Source organism: Anopheles maculipalpis, chromosome 2RL (assembly GCF_943734695.1).
Source record: "Anopheles maculipalpis chromosome 2RL, idAnoMacuDA_375_x, whole genome shotgun sequence".
NCBI lineage: Eukaryota > Metazoa > Arthropoda > Insecta > Diptera > Culicidae > Anopheles > Anopheles maculipalpis.
This window is the reverse complement of record NC_064871.1, coordinates 54,394,088-54,415,446: the sequence shown is the minus strand read 5'-3', so window position 1 is coordinate 54,415,446 and position 21,359 is coordinate 54,394,088. Positions and strand designations below refer to the sequence as shown.

The 21,359-nt window shown below is 43.3% G+C and overlaps 2 protein-coding genes across 2 annotated transcripts; one reads left to right on the top strand and one right to left on the bottom strand.

Moving 5' to 3' along the window:
* Positions 1-282: 282 nt before the first annotated feature.
* On the top strand, positions 283-3,234 carry LOC126557003 (wolframin). The gene is made up of 3 exons (XM_050212621.1): positions 283-372; positions 489-2,700; positions 2,767-3,234. Exons 1-3 carry the CDS (start codon positions 288-290, stop codon positions 3,227-3,229), a joined length of 2,760 nt encoding a protein of 919 aa, XP_050068578.1. The 5' UTR covers positions 283-287; the 3' UTR covers positions 3,230-3,234.
* A 4,421-nt stretch (positions 3,235-7,655) lies between these two features.
* LOC126559469 (IQ domain-containing protein N) lies at positions 7,656-8,045 on the bottom strand. The gene has a single exon (XM_050215632.1). It carries the CDS (start codon positions 7,995-7,997, stop codon positions 7,656-7,658), a length of 342 nt encoding a protein of 113 aa, XP_050071589.1. The 5' UTR covers positions 7,998-8,045.
* Positions 8,046-21,359: the final 13,314 nt, after the last annotated feature.

Here is a 21,359-nt window from a genome sequence, read left to right as displayed (position 1 = left end):
AATCTGACAGCTAGTCAAACTGACCACACACACATATGTATATGCGCGCAGAATATAACAAAATCAACAATACAACGGTGGAATATAAATAACATTCTAGGTTTGTGACTAAAAAACATCTAGTTTGCAGAGAAAGCGCTACAATTCGTTGAACACACCGTAGCTGTCTGCAATAATCAACGTGCAGAGCTTTGCTCTTTCTGCCCCCCTGAACAGCTGTTGCGGGTGTACATACGGTCTGTAAGTTCTCCGGTTCCTCTTGCTTCTAGCAGTGTAAAAAACAAACCATGGCCAGCTGGGCGAATCGTCCTCCAATCGAAAGCAACGGCGGTGGTGGTCCATCATCGTCACGCAAGAAGTGGAACCTCGAAGGTAAGTAGGATTGTACCTAGCCGACCGTACGATGATCTCACCATCATTCAGCCATTTGGCCTTGACCAGAGCCGCCATCCCAAAACTTATTTTTGCACCTGTTTGCTACATTGCAGATAAAAAGTCACTGCGAAACCTAAAGTATCACTTCGCCGAAGATGGTTGCTCGGAAGTGCAATTCACGCTGGCCAAACAGCTGCTGGAAGAAAACTCCGAAACAGATCCAGCACACAATCACGCCCAAGGCGTACACTGGTTACTGCGTGCCGCCCAACAAGGACACGAGGCATCGATCGAGCTGTTACGGGAATGTTACGAAAATGGTCGCGGAATAACGGAGGCGAACGAGGAAGACGTACGCACCATCTTGGCGATGAGTCCGGGCGAACGATCGGCACGTCGTGCCGCACAAGAATTGTTTGCCAGCCTTTCGAATGGCGAAGAATACGTTACGGCTGCTCAGCTCGAGAAGCGTATGCGTGAGATTTATAAATTGGACAAAAAGCGTAGCCGAACTCCAGCGGATGGTGCCGAAGCGGAAGGAAGCATGGAGCACAGCTTGGGCGCTGGTCCTTCCGGTTCCGGAAGGGTGCATGCGGATGGTTCACCCATCGGTAACCCGAACGGTGGTGGACATCGATTACATCGTAGCCCCACTGTGAACCACATTTCGGAAGCACATCTCTTGGCAGCCGCCGTCAATTATTCAAACGGACATCTCCCGGCAGTAAGTGACGCGTTGATGCTGTCAGTGCCGGATCCACACAGCTTGAATCATGTGCCGTGTTTCCATCGACCGTTTTTCCATCCGTTCATGTTTTTCCAACTGCTGTACCATCGGTTTGTATCGCTACTTTCCACGTTTCCTGGTTCGAGCGGTAGCAGCTGGATGCAGCTGTGCCTTATCCTTGCCACTTACTGGTACTTTGCGAGTGATAATCTCGTCTCGCTTTTGCCAGTCGGTGGATACTATCTGAGCCTCGCCGTAATGGTACTTTGTAGCTTTCGGATGCTTAAATCCAAGCACGATTTCATTGACTTCCGGATGTGGTCTGGACTGTTTCTGCGGTACGGCGATGAGCATTTGAACACAAACGATTCGGAAAATCAGTATCTGCGCAACAACCTGAAGCCATACTTTTATTTCTTCACGGCGTTCTTCATCAACATGGTGCTACAGCCGAACATTAACGACCAGTGGTTACCATTTTCCGAGATCACCGTGCTTGCCTTCGCACTTACCTTTCTGACGATGTTTGCGTTTATCTACACCTCGGGCGATTCCTTTCCGGATTACTTGATACTGTTCTCGTTCGGGTTGAACGTGCTGGCCAAATACCCGTACGAAATGGATGATGTCGTGACGACTGGTTGGCGTTTTTTGGATCTAAAAGTACCCGGCTTCTCTACATTCGTGATTGGCAATGGAATTGAATTTTGTTTAAACTGTCGCGCAATGCTTTATCTAATGATTCCGGGCTTTTTGATGTACATAGCGAGACGAAATGACTGGCGAGGCATCTACCAGTATCTGATTCCTCACTGCGTGACCCTCGCCTGGTTGCAGATTTGCATCATCAGCTCCCAATCGGCTACAATGTTCGGCTTAGTTCGGGGCGCACTCGGACTATCCGGATTGCTTCTGTTTCTTCCACTATTTGGTATTGTAACACTGCTGATACCCGTGTTTGCCGTCATCGAATGGCTTTCGCTGACGGATTCTACGGTGAGGCTGTGGTCGTCCATTGCAGCAGCTGTGACGGCCATTGCAATCTCCGGCTATATGGCAAGCTCTCGGCGGACAGAAAGATACATCACTTTCCTTCAGATCGCGATTTGTGTAATTGGAACAGTTTTTCTTACGCTGCCTCATATGATGTCTAACTTCGAAACGATTGGTGTGAATGAAAATCGTCTGTTCGAGACGACTGCGTCCGAATTGCTTGGAGATCATCGTGAACAAAGCGGTGGGAGTGACTCGCTTCCCTCCAGTCTCAGTTGGGATCTGTATTACAAATTTTGTCACCAGCCAGCCTGGGATACGGAGAATAAGGTGAAGACACAGCTACGTTGCACAAATCTGGACGGTACGTTTGTCCGCTGGGAAGGTGTTGTGGTCGATATGGCCATCTCCAGTCGACGAAATCTTCGTGCACAGCTGATCGACGGATATTTACCCAAGTTTCTGGCTGATCGGATCAACTGCTTCTACGGTGAACCGATCGAACCCGATTGCGGCAATCTGAACGGATCGGTTGAAGGTGAATGTGAGAATTTGAAACATTTCATGCAACGGCAGCGCACGTGTCATCTCAACAAATGGAATTCGTGAGTAAAAGTTTTACAGACGTTACTTAATTTGCCATTTAACTAAGGGTTTTATTTCTTCTTCAGCTACGAGTATGAACTGAAAGTACGGATGTCGAACGGGCTCTTAACGAAACCAGTGGAAGTTATACTAAAAGCGCAGCACGGCTTCGGTAACTTCACCCAAAGCCTTAACTACTCCGATCGCATCTGGTTTGTGGGTGTGCTGCGGGATTCGGCCCCCTCTGGCCACTTGCCAACCGGCACCACCGATCAAACGGGACACTGGGACACAGTAAGTAGTGGATTCAACCTAAATCTAATGGGCGGACCTGCTGCCAGTAGCTTCGGAGTGCACAATATGCGATTGGGACGCAAAAATCCGTTGATCGAGTTGCATTCCATTGGCTGTCGTCAGTGCCGCAATCCGGACCTGCCGCCCGTCCACATAAACGAAGGTCTAAAGGTAAACGGTCGAATGCGGGATTTATTGCGCGGTGTAAAGTATCTGCTGAACGTAATATTCAACCCGCTGGTAATCTTCAAGTAAAATGTACCCGGAGTTGGTTCCAGTTCCAGGACACGCGTTTCGTAATTGATGCTGGTCACTCTCTGTATTGCTCGCTAGTCGCCTGTTAGCAGAAGCTAAGTTTACATAAGAACTTTCGGTTTGCATCTCCTGAGTTGGATCATCAGTAGTTGGAACTCTCTTATCCTTTGAGAAATATAGACTAAAGTTGAGGATAACCGTATGTTTCTTTACTTCATGTTTACAGAGTAATTTTTACGTTGTTAGTATTATAATTGTATTACACTTTTCTTTTCGAATAACATTAGAGATCTTAAATAATGATAATAAATCATGAACGAATTGTTGAATACTGTATTCAATGTCATACCTAAAATGGTTAGCGCTTTTTTGTAAAGAACTAATTTAAAAATCAGTCCTTGGTCTCTCTTTTTTGTCAACGCTTTACAGTGAACAAAACTTCGTGTATTTCTTGTTGTACATTCACACTCAACAAACCCCTAACTTGAGTTGGACTGCTAATTCTAACCTTCTTCAACTTCCATTAAGTTGTATCACACTAGTCAATGCTGTAGTGAACAATCTGAAAGTGATTTCATTGTCAGCCTGCCGCGTGAAAAACGATCACTGCCAAAATTCATTCATATTTATTGGCATAACGTCTTATAACTACACTAAAAGAGTGTAAAAGAGTAAATGAAACGTATTTTATCGTCGACTACAACAACCTTTAAACGGAAGCTTCACGGATACATGCACGGGTACACGGAAAGATCGAAAGCAAGTCTCATTTGAACCGCGTTCTCCAATATATAGAACTGATTATTCCTAGGTACATGAAAGCTAAGAAGAGCGGATTGGTAGATCAAAACCTTCAGAGTTATTCCAGTACCAAATAATAATAAGAAACTGTAACGATTCCTTTGTAGCTTAATTTCACCACTTTGCATAATTAATTCTTATAAACATCGGAAAAGAACTTCTTGCCGTACTGTAGAGGGAGATAGAGAGTTTGCGTCATGGTGGTGTTGGCTAATTATAAAACTCTTCCACCTTTTTCTTGTCTTCTGGTCTTGTAAAAAGACAAGAATTTCGTTAAATTCGATCGAGCAAATCAATCACATTTTTTTAAAAATTGTTTATTACTCTACATATAAAAATTTCCCTCTACAACGAAATTAAAATCGAACCTTTTCCCTCCAACATCGATCAGTACTAATGGCAGCACGAGTAACACATCCTGTAGATTCATTTCAAAGCGTTCAATTGGGAGTTGATCGGTTTTCGCAATGAAAATCATTCCATCATCCATCAGCTTGTTTTAACAAGCTGAAAAAATGTACGAACACGTCATTTGGGGTACCAAAGTGAGGAGAGTGTTTTGGATGGGTTCAACTTTTCCTATTTCAAGAATAGGATGTCCAAGTGGATGGAAAAAAAATAAATGGCAAAGGAGAAACGCATCAAATTTGCTACACAGTCCGATTTGGCGATGAAAGAGTTATTTGAGTACGGTACCATTTCTAAATCGAGGTGGATATGGGTGGGTTTTAATTCAATGTACTTTGAGCACGAGCCTGGTACAGATCGCTACTTATTTAGTCATAAATTGCAATCTTTCTTCCTTTTTTCATAATTGATGCAAACATAGCTTCATAGAACGAGCTGAATTAAAACGTGTAAGCTTTTATTATCTAATGATTTGGAGATTTTGGGGATTGAGATTTTTTATTAAAATCCTAAAATGTTCCTATATCCAGTCAAAACCTCTCGATTGACGTCACCCTCGTCTAGAGAACCTCATAGTCCAGAGGTGGCTTATTTTCCAAGATGATGATGAATGATGATGATTCCACGATCTTTCAAAAGATCTGTTGGTGTAAGGAATTAGTGGTCCACAAAACCTAGTCACTCAAGAATCTTCGTAGGTCTAGAGACCCCATCATTGGGGGCATCATCGTCCAACAGACCTAGAGTAGAGCCACTAAAATCCTTGATCAGCCAATGTTGTTGCCAATTTGGTTGCTCCATCTCTTGGTCTTGTTGCGCATAGACATCAAAAGGATATGTGAGTCAGAGAATTCTCCCAGAGTCATTCTCGACGCAGACCACCTCAAGTCTAGATCCACCATTAAGTATACTTCAAGGTAAATAAATCGTATTCTCTCTTCTGTCTTATTGAAAGTCTTATTTGTTTTGATAAGCGAGTGCAGTTATTTGTTGTGATAGACCATCCACTCTGCAACACTATACGGTGATGATTTACTCCTATTTAATTCCATCAAATAAAAGAATGTTGCCCGGAGGAAGTGGCCTTACAGAAACATTTAAAAAATAACTTTATTAAAGGACTTCATTTACGAAAAAACAACATTAGTCTCTAAAACATGCGATGCTCTGCAATCATTCAAACTACATTCCGGTTACTTCTAGATGGAACACTGTGATTTTTAAAAAGTTTTATTGGGTAAAAAATCTTTGAAATTGAAAATATAACAGTGGAACATTCAACTGTTTTGTTTAATTCAACACTATCCGCGTGTATTCTCCACTTTCAGTTAAATGAACTTACCAGACCAACCAGACTTAGACCAGACCAAGTAATAGCCTATCCAGATGAAAGACATAAAGTTACAGTATGAATCATACAGTATTTCATTCTTGTATAAATCACTGAATGTGAATGTGATATGATTTCACTACTGAATAGTGCCTCTTATATATACCTAAATTGTTTACAATTCAATATAATCTATTATTTATTAACAAATTTCACATCTTTGCGCAATGCCATGCTACAAAGTACAATTCATCCACGGTTATCCCTTTCTTCCATGTTTCTCACTCCTATATTGTCACAAAAAACGTATTACTATATCACTAGTTTAAAAAGAGAAGTAACGCACAATTAAACAAATACTTTTACTGCAGTTCACCTGCTCTGATTCAGATCGATCGGAATCTGATCTCTACTGCGCGGGAAGATCATCAACAATTCCAGACAGGAAGACAAATTCCACTAGCCGATCCCCTTGCAGTATTATTACACACACACAGCACCACCGTTTTCGGTCAGTTCGTCTGGTTGAGATGGTTCACGTCGCACCATGGTGTGTGGAACAAGGGTTTGAATTTTTGGGCGTGTGTTGCATGTGCGTAAGCACACCACTGGCAGGGAGCAAATTGCTTTCACTTTTAAACTGCTCTGACGTTCCTCCGGGAAACGGCGCATGCTGGGAAAGCATTCACAGACGGCTGGGGGGATGGTGTTTTTTTGTGGAAAAAGAACACTGATCTATATAGATATATCCATTTTCAAGTAGCATTTGAATTCAGTCGATGCGAGTGCTATCTCGGATTTCTCTCGTGTTGGAGTAAATATGATCGGTTTTCCAAAGTGCTGGAAAACGTAGGAACCTAGTATGGGTGTTCAACTTCTTGGGACAGCATTTTCTGATCTACGCTTCTAACTCGCACACTTTTTAACTCAGCGCGATCAACTAGAACGATGATTTATGATATTTGATGTTTTTCTCTCCTTTATAGAAAATGGTTTAACGAATGCTTGTGCCGGGCAAATAGTGTTAAAAGATATCAAGCAAAACCTCTTGGTATCTCCCTTCTGGTACAGGAGAAAGTGATCGACCGCGATCATCCATGGGATCGACGTTGCCTGTATGCATTCTAGCATTATTTTCAAGACGAAGATCAAGACGCAGCTGAGTGTGATCTTCCGTTCCTTCTTTTCAAAAATATACCCAAACAGAAACCAAAACAACGATACCCTCCGCGGGGTTTACAAACATTAGGCTGAAATGATCGATTCATCGATCAATGCCGCTATGGAATGCGTTACGGATATAGCAACGCAACACCACAGTAAACATCGGTACTGCACACAAACACACACACTCTTGGACACCACTAGCCCTGGCCATGCCAAACAGACAAGAAGTTAAGCTTTGAATGTTCACGCCGGACATAAAAATATTCTCAGCCAAAATTTTATCCACTCTGCACGCGTCGTGTGGAAATGAAAAACAACAACCAGAACCGACAGACATTGATCACGCAGCGGGAACACACGCTGCCGAAGACGTTCGTGCACACAGAACATAGAGTAATTAAAAAAAAAAAGGATGGAAAATTGGAAAATTGTAAGACACAAAACTCATCCCATCCGGTGCGTACTTTTCCGATCTTAAAAACAAAAACAGATGGTGAGTTTGGGTCCGGATCTGGTTGCGATCCTTTGGCACGGCAACATTTTTGTCTTGTTCTCTTTTCCTTCCTCGCAAACACTACTTGTTTCAACTGTTCCTCTCGGGTCGAAAAAAAAAATAATAAAGCGATCACCACACGCACGCGCAACGCATTTCCTTCTCCATTCTCCGATCGATTGCATCGTTCGCCCACCCTTTTCACAGCATACGACAGTCCTCCTTCTCTATTTGTCCTTCTTGATCGATTTCAGCTCCTTTCTCGTCTTGAATCCACGGAAGCTGGCCTGAATCTTGGTCGCTGCCTCGGTGGCCATCTTTTGCTTCTTGCGCACCAGAAAGCCTCGTACGTTTGCCTGTATTTTGGTGGCCGATTTGTCTTCCACCGTGCCAGTGGATGACGCACCGGAAACGGCTCCCGCACCTACACCGCTCGACACACCGACAGGATTAGTGCCCTGTCCGCGCATCTGCTTACGGACGCGATAGCCTCGGAATCCGGCCTGGATTTTTGTGGCCGCATCATCCTCCGACTGGGACGAGTTGGGTGAGCTCGGATGAATGTGCATCGTTTTTCCTAGTTCGACCGTTGTTCGGTGTGCTTCGGAGGAACCGGTTCCAGTAGGTTCGTGAGTCGTCTGGAGATCACTTTTCTCACCGCGTCTTACAATCGTGTCTGCCCTGTCTGCAATACACGCACACACAGATACACTGCACAGGTTCGTTGGTTTGGTCTGTTCCTCCCAACAGCGGATCGTGCTTTCTTGGGGTTGGGTGTTTTAACTTTGACACTAGAATTCAATAATTCACGCACAGTATTTTTCGCTTTTGCTTGAAGCAACACGGTCACTGTATAGTTGCAGTGGTGAGATGTTTCTTTGCTAGATGCACTGGAGGACCAGCTGGATGGATGCAAGTAACACTTCTAATCACCAACAGAGTTAAGTGCGCGATGCGCTGATCAACTGTGCACGTCAAGTCTAGGGAACGGTTTGTTTGACACTGAGAGAGAGCACGACCCGCGAATGGAATCGTGGCCGCGGCCGTTACTTCGATGCGTACGGCATCATCCGCGGCAGAAGGAAACGAAGCGATAGCCATTATAAGACCGTTGAAGGCAGGAAAGAGATACCGGGATAAATAGTGGGAGGCCAAGCGCGAGAGTGGCCACGGTGGAACGATCTATTCTGAGCGCGAGAGACACAAAGCGAACGGCGTACTTTGCGAGCACTGTTTGCTGCTGACAGATTAATGGGCTTTCCGTGGGAGATGCTGTTTGCGGTGGACAGTGGTGGCCCTATGAATGCGATGCGCACGATTACCGATATTTGAAAACGAATTCTACAAAATGTCTAATGCGTTTGTATCGTGATTGTGCTTTGGAATTAGTAGAATTAGGAATAGAAGATCAGCTCGAATAACAAAACATGATCATTTCGTCATTGAAACATCTTTTGTAATCTAAAAGACAAATAAGAAAAACCTTCGCACCAGATATCTCAGAGTACTTCAGTTAGTTCTATTTCCATATTGAAACTAAATTCAAATCACTTGTTGCAAAAGCTCCATCACTTGCACTACCATTCACCACTGTATTTCATTTCTTTTTATTTAATTTTTCCTCATTTTTCGAAGACGTTCAAACTGTTTGCTAGAATCGGCGTCACTAGCGCAAAAACAAACAACCAACGTCGTCATGCGTCATGCAAGCCGTCAGTCCCACACGCGGGCAGAGAATTATGGAACCTCCTAAGGTTGATCTGGAGCTCGTACTCCATGCTTCTAAATCTGAAAACTGGCATTGATCTTTATCATCGGAAAGGCATTTAAATTTTAAATACTGCACCGGTACGGGTGCTAGTTCCAACGGCGTTTTAAGACTCAGATTTCTGAACACGCATGATTTAGCCCTTACCTGGACCACAACGTCCCAAATTACCATCAACCTTGACAATCGAACGTTGATGGAAAGACTGATTACTTCACGTTTACTGTAAAGTGCAGCTATCATTTTTTGTTGGGTGTTATCTTCTTCACGGTTCTATTCACCTACTGGGCCAACCAATGCTACCCACGCTTCGAAGGTCGCAAGTGGAATAATTTAATGTTTCGTCGGCTTTAGTGGGGCACCCTCAGATGGTTCCATTTTTTGACAACCACGATACCACCCCCGGTACTGCGCATTGATGTTTGGAGTTCATGGGCGCCATCAAACACCACTATTTCACCTCACGCGTGTATATGTTTTTATTATGCATTTGCATTCGGATGTTGTGATGCACCTCCAGGTCCCGCACACGTTGACAAAGGGAAAAAACTTTGAACCGTTACGTGGGGGAAAACTATGGCTAAATGGGACAAGAGCATGGACGGGAGCGACAAGAGATATGTTAAAAATACGAAACAAACGCCCCACTACAGCTACTGTGTAGAATGCCATGCAGCGGGAAGTGCTCTGGCACGTATGCATACAACAAACGTGGTAACCCCTATTTTTCTCTCGCTTAGCGACCGACATCGGCAGCTCGGGATGGGAATGATGGTACGTTGTAACGAGAATTTGATACCCTCCTACCAATCTGCCCGGCCCGTACCGTAAGAGAACAAATCAATAGAATCCTTTCAGTTTCGAAAGATGATCGTTTTTATTACAATTTCGTTTGTTTCGTTTCGTGACATCATCCTACAAGAGTGGCTTGTGGAAGTTGGTATCAGAGTTGGATTGGAAGAATACTATCGAATACATCAAACAACAATTCCACCAAACCTACGAAACACACATTAAAACAGCTGATGCTTTACATGCCGTGATTGACCATTGTTGGTCAGGGTCATGTCGGCGATGTTTTGTGACGCGCGTTCCGTAGTTACCTCCAGTAATGTGGAGGCTTTTGGTGCGTATGCCTCTTTTGGGTTAAGTTTGTTTTTTGTTCTTGCTTCTACAACGTCCATTGATTGATTTACGAGCTAACTCTATTTATGGTCAGTGGTCGTGTGTGCGTTGCTTCCTAGCAAACAATGTGCAACCCCCAAACATTCGTCAGGTTTATTTAATATTCCTTTTGCTTTTTTGCTTTGGTGGTTGGATACTTTTCAAATCCAAAAAGTACTTTTAAAACATGCGTAGAGTAAGTAATTAAGCCTATTTTTAGCTCAAGTCAATGAAACCTGTCCATATTCGGTATAAATTTAGCATCAAGCAAAAAACACTGCAACACAATCAACTGTTTATTGTTCGTCACAAGTTCAAACGGCTTCTGTGGGTATCGAGTGTAATACCTTGGCTGGGTCACGTGAATTTTAGCTCGCACGAAACAAAAATCGCATTCTCATGGGTGCATTCCGCCGGTCGAGTCTGACGAGTTCATCATACCCGGCTCGATGCAAACGTTGTTGCAACTCAATACAATCCATTCGTTTACATCTTCTTTGCCTACCACGTGTAAGTACAGTGAATAGGGACTTGGGCATGGATTTTTGTTAACCCTTAAAACCATTCGCCAGACTCAGAATCTGTTGTCGGTACGACAGTAAAGCATGCTTTTGTGTGGGGCTTTTCAGTTCCAATTGGAAGTCAACCCTGCCTGAGGTGAGCTGTGATGGTCCGCTTCTTAAGTGATACTGATTAGAGTGGAGGGACTTTATTTTTGTTCCTATTGTGTCTTTATTGGTTCGTTCGTTCGGTAGGAGGTTTGTTCGTGGTGAGATGAGCACGTCACGTCACCGGCACGGCACGTCAATGATCGAAAGTGACCTCAGCACGTTTGTTTTTCAATTCCAACTTGCACCAATTTCTTATCCCACCCTACACGGGGGCAGGCAATTCAATTCTTTTGGATTCTTAATGGTTGATAGTTTTATTTTTGTAACACTTGCCGGAATCATATGCGCGCTGTCGTCCCGTTGCTAGTTGCACAATTGCGCTCGTTCAATCACGACAGGAATTAGACCGTTTTCATCCACCCTGGGTTGCAAGCGTAATTTATTGTTACGACAATCAATGCGTCCACTAGCAGTGATCGTAGACGTAGGTTCGAGTGACGTGTCCGATTTGTTAAGATAATTCCGACTGATTCTGGCCGAAAGTTAAAGGCGCACGCACACAGCACGGTCCGCGAATGTCACGGATGTTGCGCCGTTGCATAATTCAATCGCTGTCGAAGGGTTTTTCTTTGACAGGCTGTTAGGCAAGTTTAATGAATTAATTTAAACAAAATCGAACACAACGTAACATGGGACTTACGTGGGATTTAATGATGAGTTCTCCGAACGGAACGGTGCAATAGAACAGGCATTAGCAACGTGAAGCTCGCCGGAATGAGTATTGTTTATAGTTGTGTACAATTTTATTTAATGACTGGCATTATTAGTTTAGAACATTCTACTAGTTGGCTTCTAGTTGTCTACTTGATCCTTTCTTTGAAAAGTATTGTCTGCCGATTGGTAACACTCCTCGAATACATACGTTCTCCAATCCATTGCACCGGATTTTCTAGCGGGCACATCAACACCATCAGTCAATCTTAACTTGGGCTTACCAAGCCAGTAGGATCCATGTAAAGGATTTAAGCATATTTCTCTGGCTTGATCGTCAGATGTCATCTTTAGGTGTAGACCAGATAACTAGAGCCTGACGTGTTCAATTCCCTGCATAGTTGTAAGATGCTGGGAGTGTAGATGTTCCATAAAAACGCATTTTCATTCATAATGACAGATTTTCTGTATGGAATGGTAAGTATCCTTAAGCTTTAGTATGGCTTGCATCGCGTTGCTGTTTGTTGGTCGGTTTGACCCAACCTTTTATCTGAACATCTTAAATGGCGCTATCAGGTTCCCTACTCCAGCCTTAGAATGTAATCTGATGCTCTGATTAAAAAAACGCACATCAACTAAGTGTATCATTAGTGTATACCAAGATTAGAACTATTTGATACAGAAAACTCTAATTTTGCAAAAAAAATGTAAAGGAAAACTTAAAAAAGTGGTTTGGTTATTCCTTGAAATTGTATTTTTTATTTATAGTTGACAAAAAAACTTCAATTCAAAGCTTTAACGCTACCTTTTTCATAGAAATGTACAACAATAAGAGTAAAAATAGTTCCTGAAATTCTAATATAAATATCTAATTTAAATTAAATTTAATTTAATCATCATCATTATGTTGGCCTGCTCTTTTAAAGAGCACGTCGTCGTGACATGGCCCGGTCAACAATAGATTTCCAGGTAACTCGATCCCTGGATCGAGCTGCAGCTTCCCATCCATGTAGGCACCTGATCTCCGATAGGTCTCTCTTCACCTGATCCAGCCAGCGAACTCGCAGTGCTCCCCGACGCCTCGTGCCGGACTGGGGGTCGCTGACGAATACCTTCTTGGCGAGGCAAGAGTCCGGCATCCTCATAACATGCCCCAGCCATCGTATCCTGCCGGTCTTGGCTACCGTCAGGATGTCCGGTTCTCCGTATAGCTCAGCAAGCTCGTGGTTCATCCTTCTCCTCCACACTCCATGCTCGAACACACCGCCAAAGATGGTCCGGAGGATGCGACGCTCAAACACGCCAAGAGCGTTTGCATCCTCCGCTCGGATGGTCCAAGACTCGTGGCCATATAGGACCACCGGGCGAATCAGTGTGCGATATATCTCACATTTCGTGCGGTCTCGAAGTCTTCTCGATCTCAGCACACGGTGAAGGCGTAGTAAGCACGATTCACCTGAACAATGCGTCTCCGGATTTCACTGCTGACATCGTTATCCGAAGTTTCGACAGTCCCAAGATAGCAGAACTCCTGTACTACCTCGAGGTTGTCGCCATCTAACGCGCAGCTTCCCACTCGGGCTCTATCACGATCAGAGCATCCGGCAAGCAGGTATTTCATCTTCGTCGCATTGATCATCAATCCAATTCTTGCTGCTTCACGTTTCAGTCGGGTGTACGCCTCACACACCTTCGCTGTTGTCTTGCCAACGACGTTCCTCGTTATCCTCGAAGCCAAGAAATTGAAGAGACCGGTAGAGAATCGTGCCACGGATATCATTGTCTAGCCCCGCGCTTCGTATGACACCTTCCAATGCTATATTGAACAGTAGACAGGAGAGTCCGTCCCCTTGCCTCAGACCCCTGTGAGAATCGAACGATTTCGACAGCATGTTCGATACTCTCACTTTGCATCGCACCCCATTCATGGTGGCCTTTAACAGCCGGATCAGCAGCCGCTGCATGTTCCATAGCTCATTTCGATCTATGGTATCGTAGGCCACCTTGAGTTCGATAAACAGGTGGTGCGTGGGGATTTGGCATTCTCGGCGCTTCTGGAGGATCTGCCGAAGAGTGAAGATTTGGTTGGTGTCGGATTTACCTCCAACGGCATTAAAGACTGAAATGGCACGATAGTTCGAGCATTCCAGTCTGTCGCCCTTTTTGCAGACTGGGTGAATGACGCCCAGTTTCCAATCCTCCGGTAATTCTTCCTGTTCCCAGATTCTCATGATCAGCTTGTGCAAAAATTTAATTTATTTTCATCAAATGCGATACACCGTTATGAATTTTTTGTAGTAAAATTCTTAACATAGCTTCGTAGAAATTTATTGATACCAAAAAAAAAAAATAAATAAAATATCGTCTTCCATTACTGTTTGATTTTTAACTTTGTTCGAGCCTCAAAACATTTGCCTATTTCTGCAAAAGAATATTCTGCTTGATGATTGACGTTCACTTAACACCCTAAAACGAAGGGCAGTTAGTCCATCGCAAAGAAGCGTTCTTAGAATCTATTTTCATTGGCGTTGTAGCCCATAGTGAACGATGGGCTACAATGCAACACCCCGAAACTATTACGTCTTAAATTATTTACACTGTTCATCATGCAATAAAAGCTAATAAACACTCGTGCGAAGATAGTCAGGGGGACACAGCAAGCCAAGTACAATGAAGAATTGAATTGTTTTACTATCAAAGAAAAACGAAAACCCGTTTAGCGCTGCCCATTCGTCATAAACCCTCATACATCATCATCTCTGCATGGCACCAGAAGCAACAGTGCTGAAGCATTTTTATTAGATGCTTTGCTCCTTTTTTTCGTTGTTTTCGTGGTTGGTCTACGTTTAAATTGTTTTAATGTGTTTTTGCCTTGAGCACAACATTGCCCGCTTCCAAATTATATCACAGTGCGAAAATAGACCGGCACATCGTGCGTGATGATATCGCCCAAATTGCTGCCCGTTCTGGTCTGTCATTAACCAGGCAGTGCACGGTGGCCGTTGCTCCGGCGCCATTCGTACACCTTACGTTGAATATGAAAATTCCATCTTCACACATTCCACGTGCGTGCTTACACGTTTCTTTGCGGTTTGGTTGTGGGAGGTCATCCATCTTGACAACTAATTACGATTCACTTATCTGGTATGCAACGCACGCACGATCGTCAAATCAATGAACACCAGCAGCCCAACACGGGTTCGTGAGGAATTACTTAAAATCAATGTAGTTTTTCCTTCCGGGGTTGAGCATGCTATCACGTGTATGAAGGTGAAAACGTTCTTGCCGGGAAACTTTTAAATACAAATACTAAATACTTATTAATCTTAAGGGAAACCCTACCTCTTCCTTTTGGTACACCACAGCCAGTAACACTTCTCCGGCAAACTAAGCCAAATATCTCGCGTGTCCAATTTTCTTTCCACCGTGTCTCTCCCGTGTCATCTTCTCGCACAAGGTCAACCGACTTGAGTGGGCCACTAAAACGCGCGAAATGCATAACCGCCGTACCGCGCAACGTAACCGCAATGGCTAACCTCGCCGTCCCAGAAATTGGCACAGCATTTCACACCGTCATATAATCATCATCGTCGTCAACATTGGCTGTCAGTTTTCTAGCTCACCGTGCTTCTTAGGAACGTTTCTGGCTGGTTCGCGGGACACGCTATTTCATTTTCGGCACTATGTGGAGCTGGGGTGCAACGAGTAATAGTTTATTGCCACCATTGCTTCTCGCCCATGCCAACACATTTTAGGGGAAGGGCCTCTTTTACACATCGTTAAAGATAGATCTATTGGCCGCCAAGTGTGTGTGTGTGTGTGTGTCTGTTAGTTATACTTGAACTTTGGTGAAATATGACTGACCGCACTGACGATGGATCGGTTGAAAGGCATTGCCGTGAGTATCTTCGGAATGTAGCGTGCAAACCGGAAGCAAAGTGCACCCGGTTGTGCTGTTGAGGAGGAGTACTATGTTAGTTTAGGGATAGTGACGAGGTATTGAAGGGTTGTGGGTTTGTCTTTTTAAAAACCCGTAAGAGATATCTTATGGAAGATTGCGGATCTGTTTAAAAATCGTTCTTTGTTTCTTTCTATAACATTTTAAAAAAATATAAGATTTTTTTAAAAACATCTCTAAAACAATTGAAGTATTCAAAGAGAAATTGGTTTTTGTAAGCGCCCAAAAAAAAATGTGATCCGAAAAAAATATTATCAGTATTATCTATTTTTTATTGTTTATTTCGTAATGATGGCCAGGTCGTCGTATTCCTTAAAGTCTAATGTTATATCCGTTCACAATTCTTTTCACTTATATGCTAAAAGGAGGGTAGACATTTCTTTCTTCGTCAGTTTAAATGTACCTTATCCCGGGTGAGCTCGGTTGTGGAAGTTTTAACTGCCAAGTATCATCCTTTTGTTATTTTTATCCTCGCTGGTTCCAGGGGTTTGGCGTCTCTATGCAGCATCGCACTTTGGAGACTTGGTACTGGCTCCTAAGATAACCACCTTTGTTGCGGATCATGCATTTCGTTGCCAGCAATTTCAATGTTTTGGCTAGCGGTGCCACCATCAGCAGAACCCATGGGTCCGAAAGCCACTACAACTTTGTGAAGCTACTGTAGCATCCAACTCACGCATTCCGCCAACTAAGGTCGCCATGACAGTAAGTCCTCAGCACGGGGGAATGGTCCTAATGGGATTTGAATCCCGGACCTACTGGCACCGGAGTCGCCTATGCGGCACACGGCAGAACCTAGTTCCCTAGTGAGGAATGACTATATCCAACTAAGTGGTATCAGCAAGTCTGTAGTAAGCCCCTAGGAGGGGTCCTAAATATACTAGGGGAGGGGTCGATAAGACAAGAAGACGAAGATTTTCTGTTAGCTCCTTAGGGACGGCCTGGCCGTATTGCTTAATTTATTATAATTCTTCCCAAAAACTATTTTTCCCAAATTTATTATTTTCTTTAAAAAAAATATCTCTTTAAAAAAAGAAAAAGATTAATTGTGTCTTAGTTTTCGGGGGTCCTTCAGTCAGGTTACTGCTACTGTATCTGATCTATTGAATATTAGGCAGGCTCTAATTATTTCTATCTCTTTCTTGCTTAAAACAATTCCTTTTTTTTGCAAATTTAAAATTCATCTATAGGAAGTTCACGCTTATCTCTAGTCATCCAATATCTTTTTTCTACCAAACTGCCTATCACGAAACCAAATCAAAATCCGATTTTATACCAAAAACCACCATTCATTCAGAAGTACCAAATCGGTATATACGCTCATCAGTTTCCGCTCCAATAACTACAAATCCATGTTTACATCGTAAGCGCGTCCGATCGAATCACAATGGAATGTATAACAATTTGCACCCTCCTGTCTGTCGTGTCTCTGTGTTGTTTTTATCTTTCACTCAAAACTGAAACATTTTCCCGCCATTCTACCATAGTAAGGGCAAGGGCAGAAGATTACGATGATGGCGATGATCTCCAACCAATGATGGCTAGCACGATGCTGCCACATATTTCGACTATTAATAGCCGACGTTCGATTCGGACCATACGACGACGATGGGCAGCACACAGACCTAACCTCACCATCACCACCAAACCCTGCTCCAAAGAAACCGCAGGAAGAAGTTACCGCTCATGCTGTGGAGGTACACGTATCGATCATGCAACACGTACGCGTCATGGATATGCGGGTGTGGGGACAGATCGACACGATCGCGGGCGACTAGCTGACAGGAAATGAAGTTGTTTTTGGTGGATTGACACCGGTACCGCTAACTGCGCCATTAACTGCGCTACTACCCCTATCGGTAACATCCGAGTCCGGGTGGCGGGATCGTACGGAAAACGAAAACATCTCGCGTGACATTTTCCGTAGGTGCCAAGGTCGATCGCGGATGGTACAAGATGGTGCTCTTACTCAGCGTTCGAAATCTCATCACCATACCCGGCTCTCGGTTCTGGAGATACAGCTGCGAAAATGCATTTCATTTGCACCTTCCAATTGCACCACCTACTTTTACTGGGTCTATCAAAACTGTCACTGTCCCAACCCGAAAGCAGCGGGGAGAGAAGATCACGGCTGACAAAGTGCTCGATCGCTGTCGCTACAAAGGGGGTGGGTCAATGGTAGAAGGTACTCAAAAATGGACCAACTGACAACCAACGCAGCTTGCCATCCAATTGAGCTTTGACGTCAGCATCGGTGGACATGTGCGTGTGTGTGTGTGTGTGTGTGTGTACAAAGTCAAACGTTCCGTACGTGCGACGTCCGGTGTGATGCTCGTATGTTAAATGAGGAATTTAAGCCATTGGTCTTTTGTTTTTGCTTTCTTTTCCCGCCGCTTGGTCATCGCGAGATCGCGTGCGTACTTTGTATTCGTAATCATCCCATCGGCGGAAGGTCTGGCAGTTTGTGCCCTCTCCCCATGCTTCTCATGTCACTTGCTTCCAATTAACCTTCCCCTTTCCTGGCTGTACTACCTACCCCCGTTGGTCGATAGTTGGATAATGCCTGTTGGGGTCGTGTTGTGACGCATCCTGCATGTGCGTGGTAACTGTGTTTCTTTTTTCGATATGAGAAACAGGCGATAGAGACATTGGAAAGATTTGACACCCTGGTATGGTGGCGGGTCAAAATTATCACCCTTAAGCTTCTCTAACAAAAACACAGTACAAACAAACAACGTTCATTCGGCTGGGCTTGAAGACAAAACCTTTCGGTTATTGCAGCTCGACCATTCGCTTTGTCCGCTACTAAGCTGACCCATTTCTCACACACTCTTTTCATCAGGAAATGGTTCAACACTTGTTAAATATTCGTCAAAACAAAGACTCTCCCTGTTGGATGTCTTAAGGGTATGTGCTTGCCGTTATGCTTCGGGGACTAGCACAAAGGAATCATGAATTATTCAAGTAATCTTACTATTGGGAGGGTAAATAAAAGTCTCCATCAGCAGTTGCTGTAAAAATTTGGAAATGAACAACACTGAGAAGGAATTCATCCCCCTTATGTTACCATTCGAGGCATACAAAACAATTACCTCTTATGTAATGTCCTCTTGTGGCTGAGCACCATGGAAGAAAATTGCCACCAACAAAACAAAACTACCGTGCGTGTATCTACGAGAGGCTGACTACCAGAGGCCTCCACCTTCCGACACGTGCGTTTTCTTCGCACGTTCTTGTCTCGTCTTATCAGCTTTAGCGATGGGTAATTTGTGTCACCGTGCAAACACTCACCGACTAGCTGACGAAGAAGGACTCGACTATCAGCGGCTGTGTGTGTAGATAAAAAAGCACCCCCCAAAACCACACTGAACGACATGTCAAATAAAAGATTCACCTCTCGGTATGTACGGGTGTCATTGGCCTTCAGTATCGTTTCATTTGGGGCAGCAAATGACCGGTAAGCAGGAGGGAGATCTCGGGGAACATCCATTTAAGAGAGGTTTGATCTAAAGCATATCGCATATTATAACCATACGAACATTTGTTTGATGACTATTAAAAAAGAGCTAGATGAGCAAGATAAGAAAAAAAAACTATTTTGCATGAGTTTTATTTACATTATCATTTTTCTTCAAACCTTTTTTTAGCATAAAAATACCAGAAGTTTTCATCATCGTTTATTGAAGCAAATGTGGTTTTAATCAAGTTTTTGTACGTCATCCGCTCCTTATCTTACAGTTCTTGAGGTTCTGAATGTGATTAATTGTGCATTGGATTTGTTTTATTCGCATGCTGTAAATCCAAATTTATATGTGATAATGCTTATAGTATATGTTGGTATCACCTGTAATGAGAAATGCAAGTTCTGGATTCCGGGTTAATATCATCCTATTCTGGGATCAAAATTATAGATACCCTGCTTAAAACATGGAAATAGAGTGAAACCCTTCCTCTTTTAGAGTTATTCTAGAGTTCCACAAGGCAGTAAGCTTAGTCCACCTCCAATTCCCTTACTGATTGATGTATGATGTTTAGGTAAAGCTGAAACATGTTAGTGATTGTGGTTGTGTTCAACACAGAAAAGGATCTAACGGTGGGCGAAATAGTAGGTCGCCTAGGGCCCCGACACCTGCTTGACTCAAGAGATCTAGTAAAAGGGGCCCGGCGTTAGTAGCTTCGTAGCAAGTGCCTCGTATTTTGGGCACTGCATACGGAGATAAGGGACTCGTATTTGTTAAGGACCTCCTCAAAAGAAAAAGAGACCCCCTCCCTCCGGTTAGCACTTTTGATATGGATATGACATGGACCCCAACACCCAAGCAAGCCGCCTAGTGTATCCTAAAACCTTTTTCCGCCACTGCTTCAACAAGGAGAAAGACGTTATTTGATTCAAGGTATCTTAATTACTAATTTTCGCTGACCCTCAATAAACGTCAAGAATTATCCAAAATCAAACTCTTTTATTCTGTTTGACTACAACATTGATAACAGCTAACTACAATTCTTTAAATGTGACCTTCTTAACGAAAATCTCTGCTTTAGACCTCACATGATCGTTGAAAACTGAGGCATGATCTACAACTTGAGCCTATGCAATGAATTTCTTCTTTTTAAAAGAGTTTTCTCCAGAAAGGTATGTTGCTGAGCGAGCAAAGCATCATTTCGTTGTTGTCCTACAGGCAGTAATTATACGATTCTTGCTTTTCTCTTCAATGTATTCGAAGGTCTAAAGACATACATACTGACTCAGTGGTACTGATGTACCACTGCAGCCAACCAAGCAGACAAGAGGTCGGTACGGTATCTGTTTTTGCTAATATGATCAGTAAAGTAAGGACTTATTGATTAAATTTAGGTGGTCAGTCGAATCCAGTGAATATAACGCAGCCCTATTCAACCAACAATTACTTATGGGATTAGACATCCCTGAGATGTTCAGTAAAATAATAAGGGTAGTGAAAAACGCATTATAATGGCTGATGGTAGCAGGTCATGCTGCTTGGAGGCCCTTGTTAGAATGGATATGTGGGGCAACAAATGCTGACCGGTCCAGTGTCAGAAGTCAAATGGAGGCATCGAATGAAAATTTAATTTTCGTATGGGGTCTAAGGGCGAAGAGCGGGTTGCTCATTATGTCCCTTTACACGAGGCCTTAAAATGGAGTTCGGGCCCTCTAAATGTTAGAGGAGACCGCATAGCTCACTTATAGGAAGTCTCGCCCCATAAGTCAATAAAATAAGAAAAAATAACCAAAAACTTATCAAAATATGTTTTCTCCAGGATTTTATTTTACCCCAGAAATAAAACTACGTTCGTATTATCTTTCTTAAGACACTATATTGGCGAAAGTTGAGCTGAAATTATTGCTTTACGCCGAACGTTATCCATAATTGTCATACAGGAAAATGAAATGCTTCGGCATCTTATACACATGTAACATGCACTCAGAAGATACATAAGAGATTCAATCAATTTTATTTATTTAGCAGTTGATTCTGTTACAGCTGTTGAACATTTTAGCATTCGTATCTACAGAATTATAGTAAAGAGTTTGTGTCATGCAACCATCTATGTGGTATATCATGCAAATTACGGCTGAATAACTGGCCAGATTTTTACGCTCGATAAGCGCAAATAACGATGCATTACAAGTAGTAGCTAGGTCTGGTGTGTTGCGCACTCTAGAAGAGACGATGACAAAATTCTATGGTCTATGCGT

Coding starts and splice junctions, on each gene's coding strand:
- LOC126557003 (XM_050212621.1), top strand. CDS start 288: ATGGCCAGCTGGGCGAATCGTCCTCCAATCGAAAGCAACGGCGGTGGT. Junction 373..488: donor CAAGAAGTGGAACCTCGAAG/GTAAGTAGGATT, acceptor GCTACATTGCAG/ATAAAAAGTCACTGCGAAAC. Junction 2,701..2,766: donor CATCTCAACAAATGGAATTC/GTGAGTAAAAGT, acceptor TTTCTTCTTCAG/CTACGAGTATGAACTGAAAG.
- LOC126559469 (XM_050215632.1), bottom strand. CDS start 7,997: ATGCACATTCATCCGAGCTCACCCAACTCGTCCCAGTCGGAGGATGAT.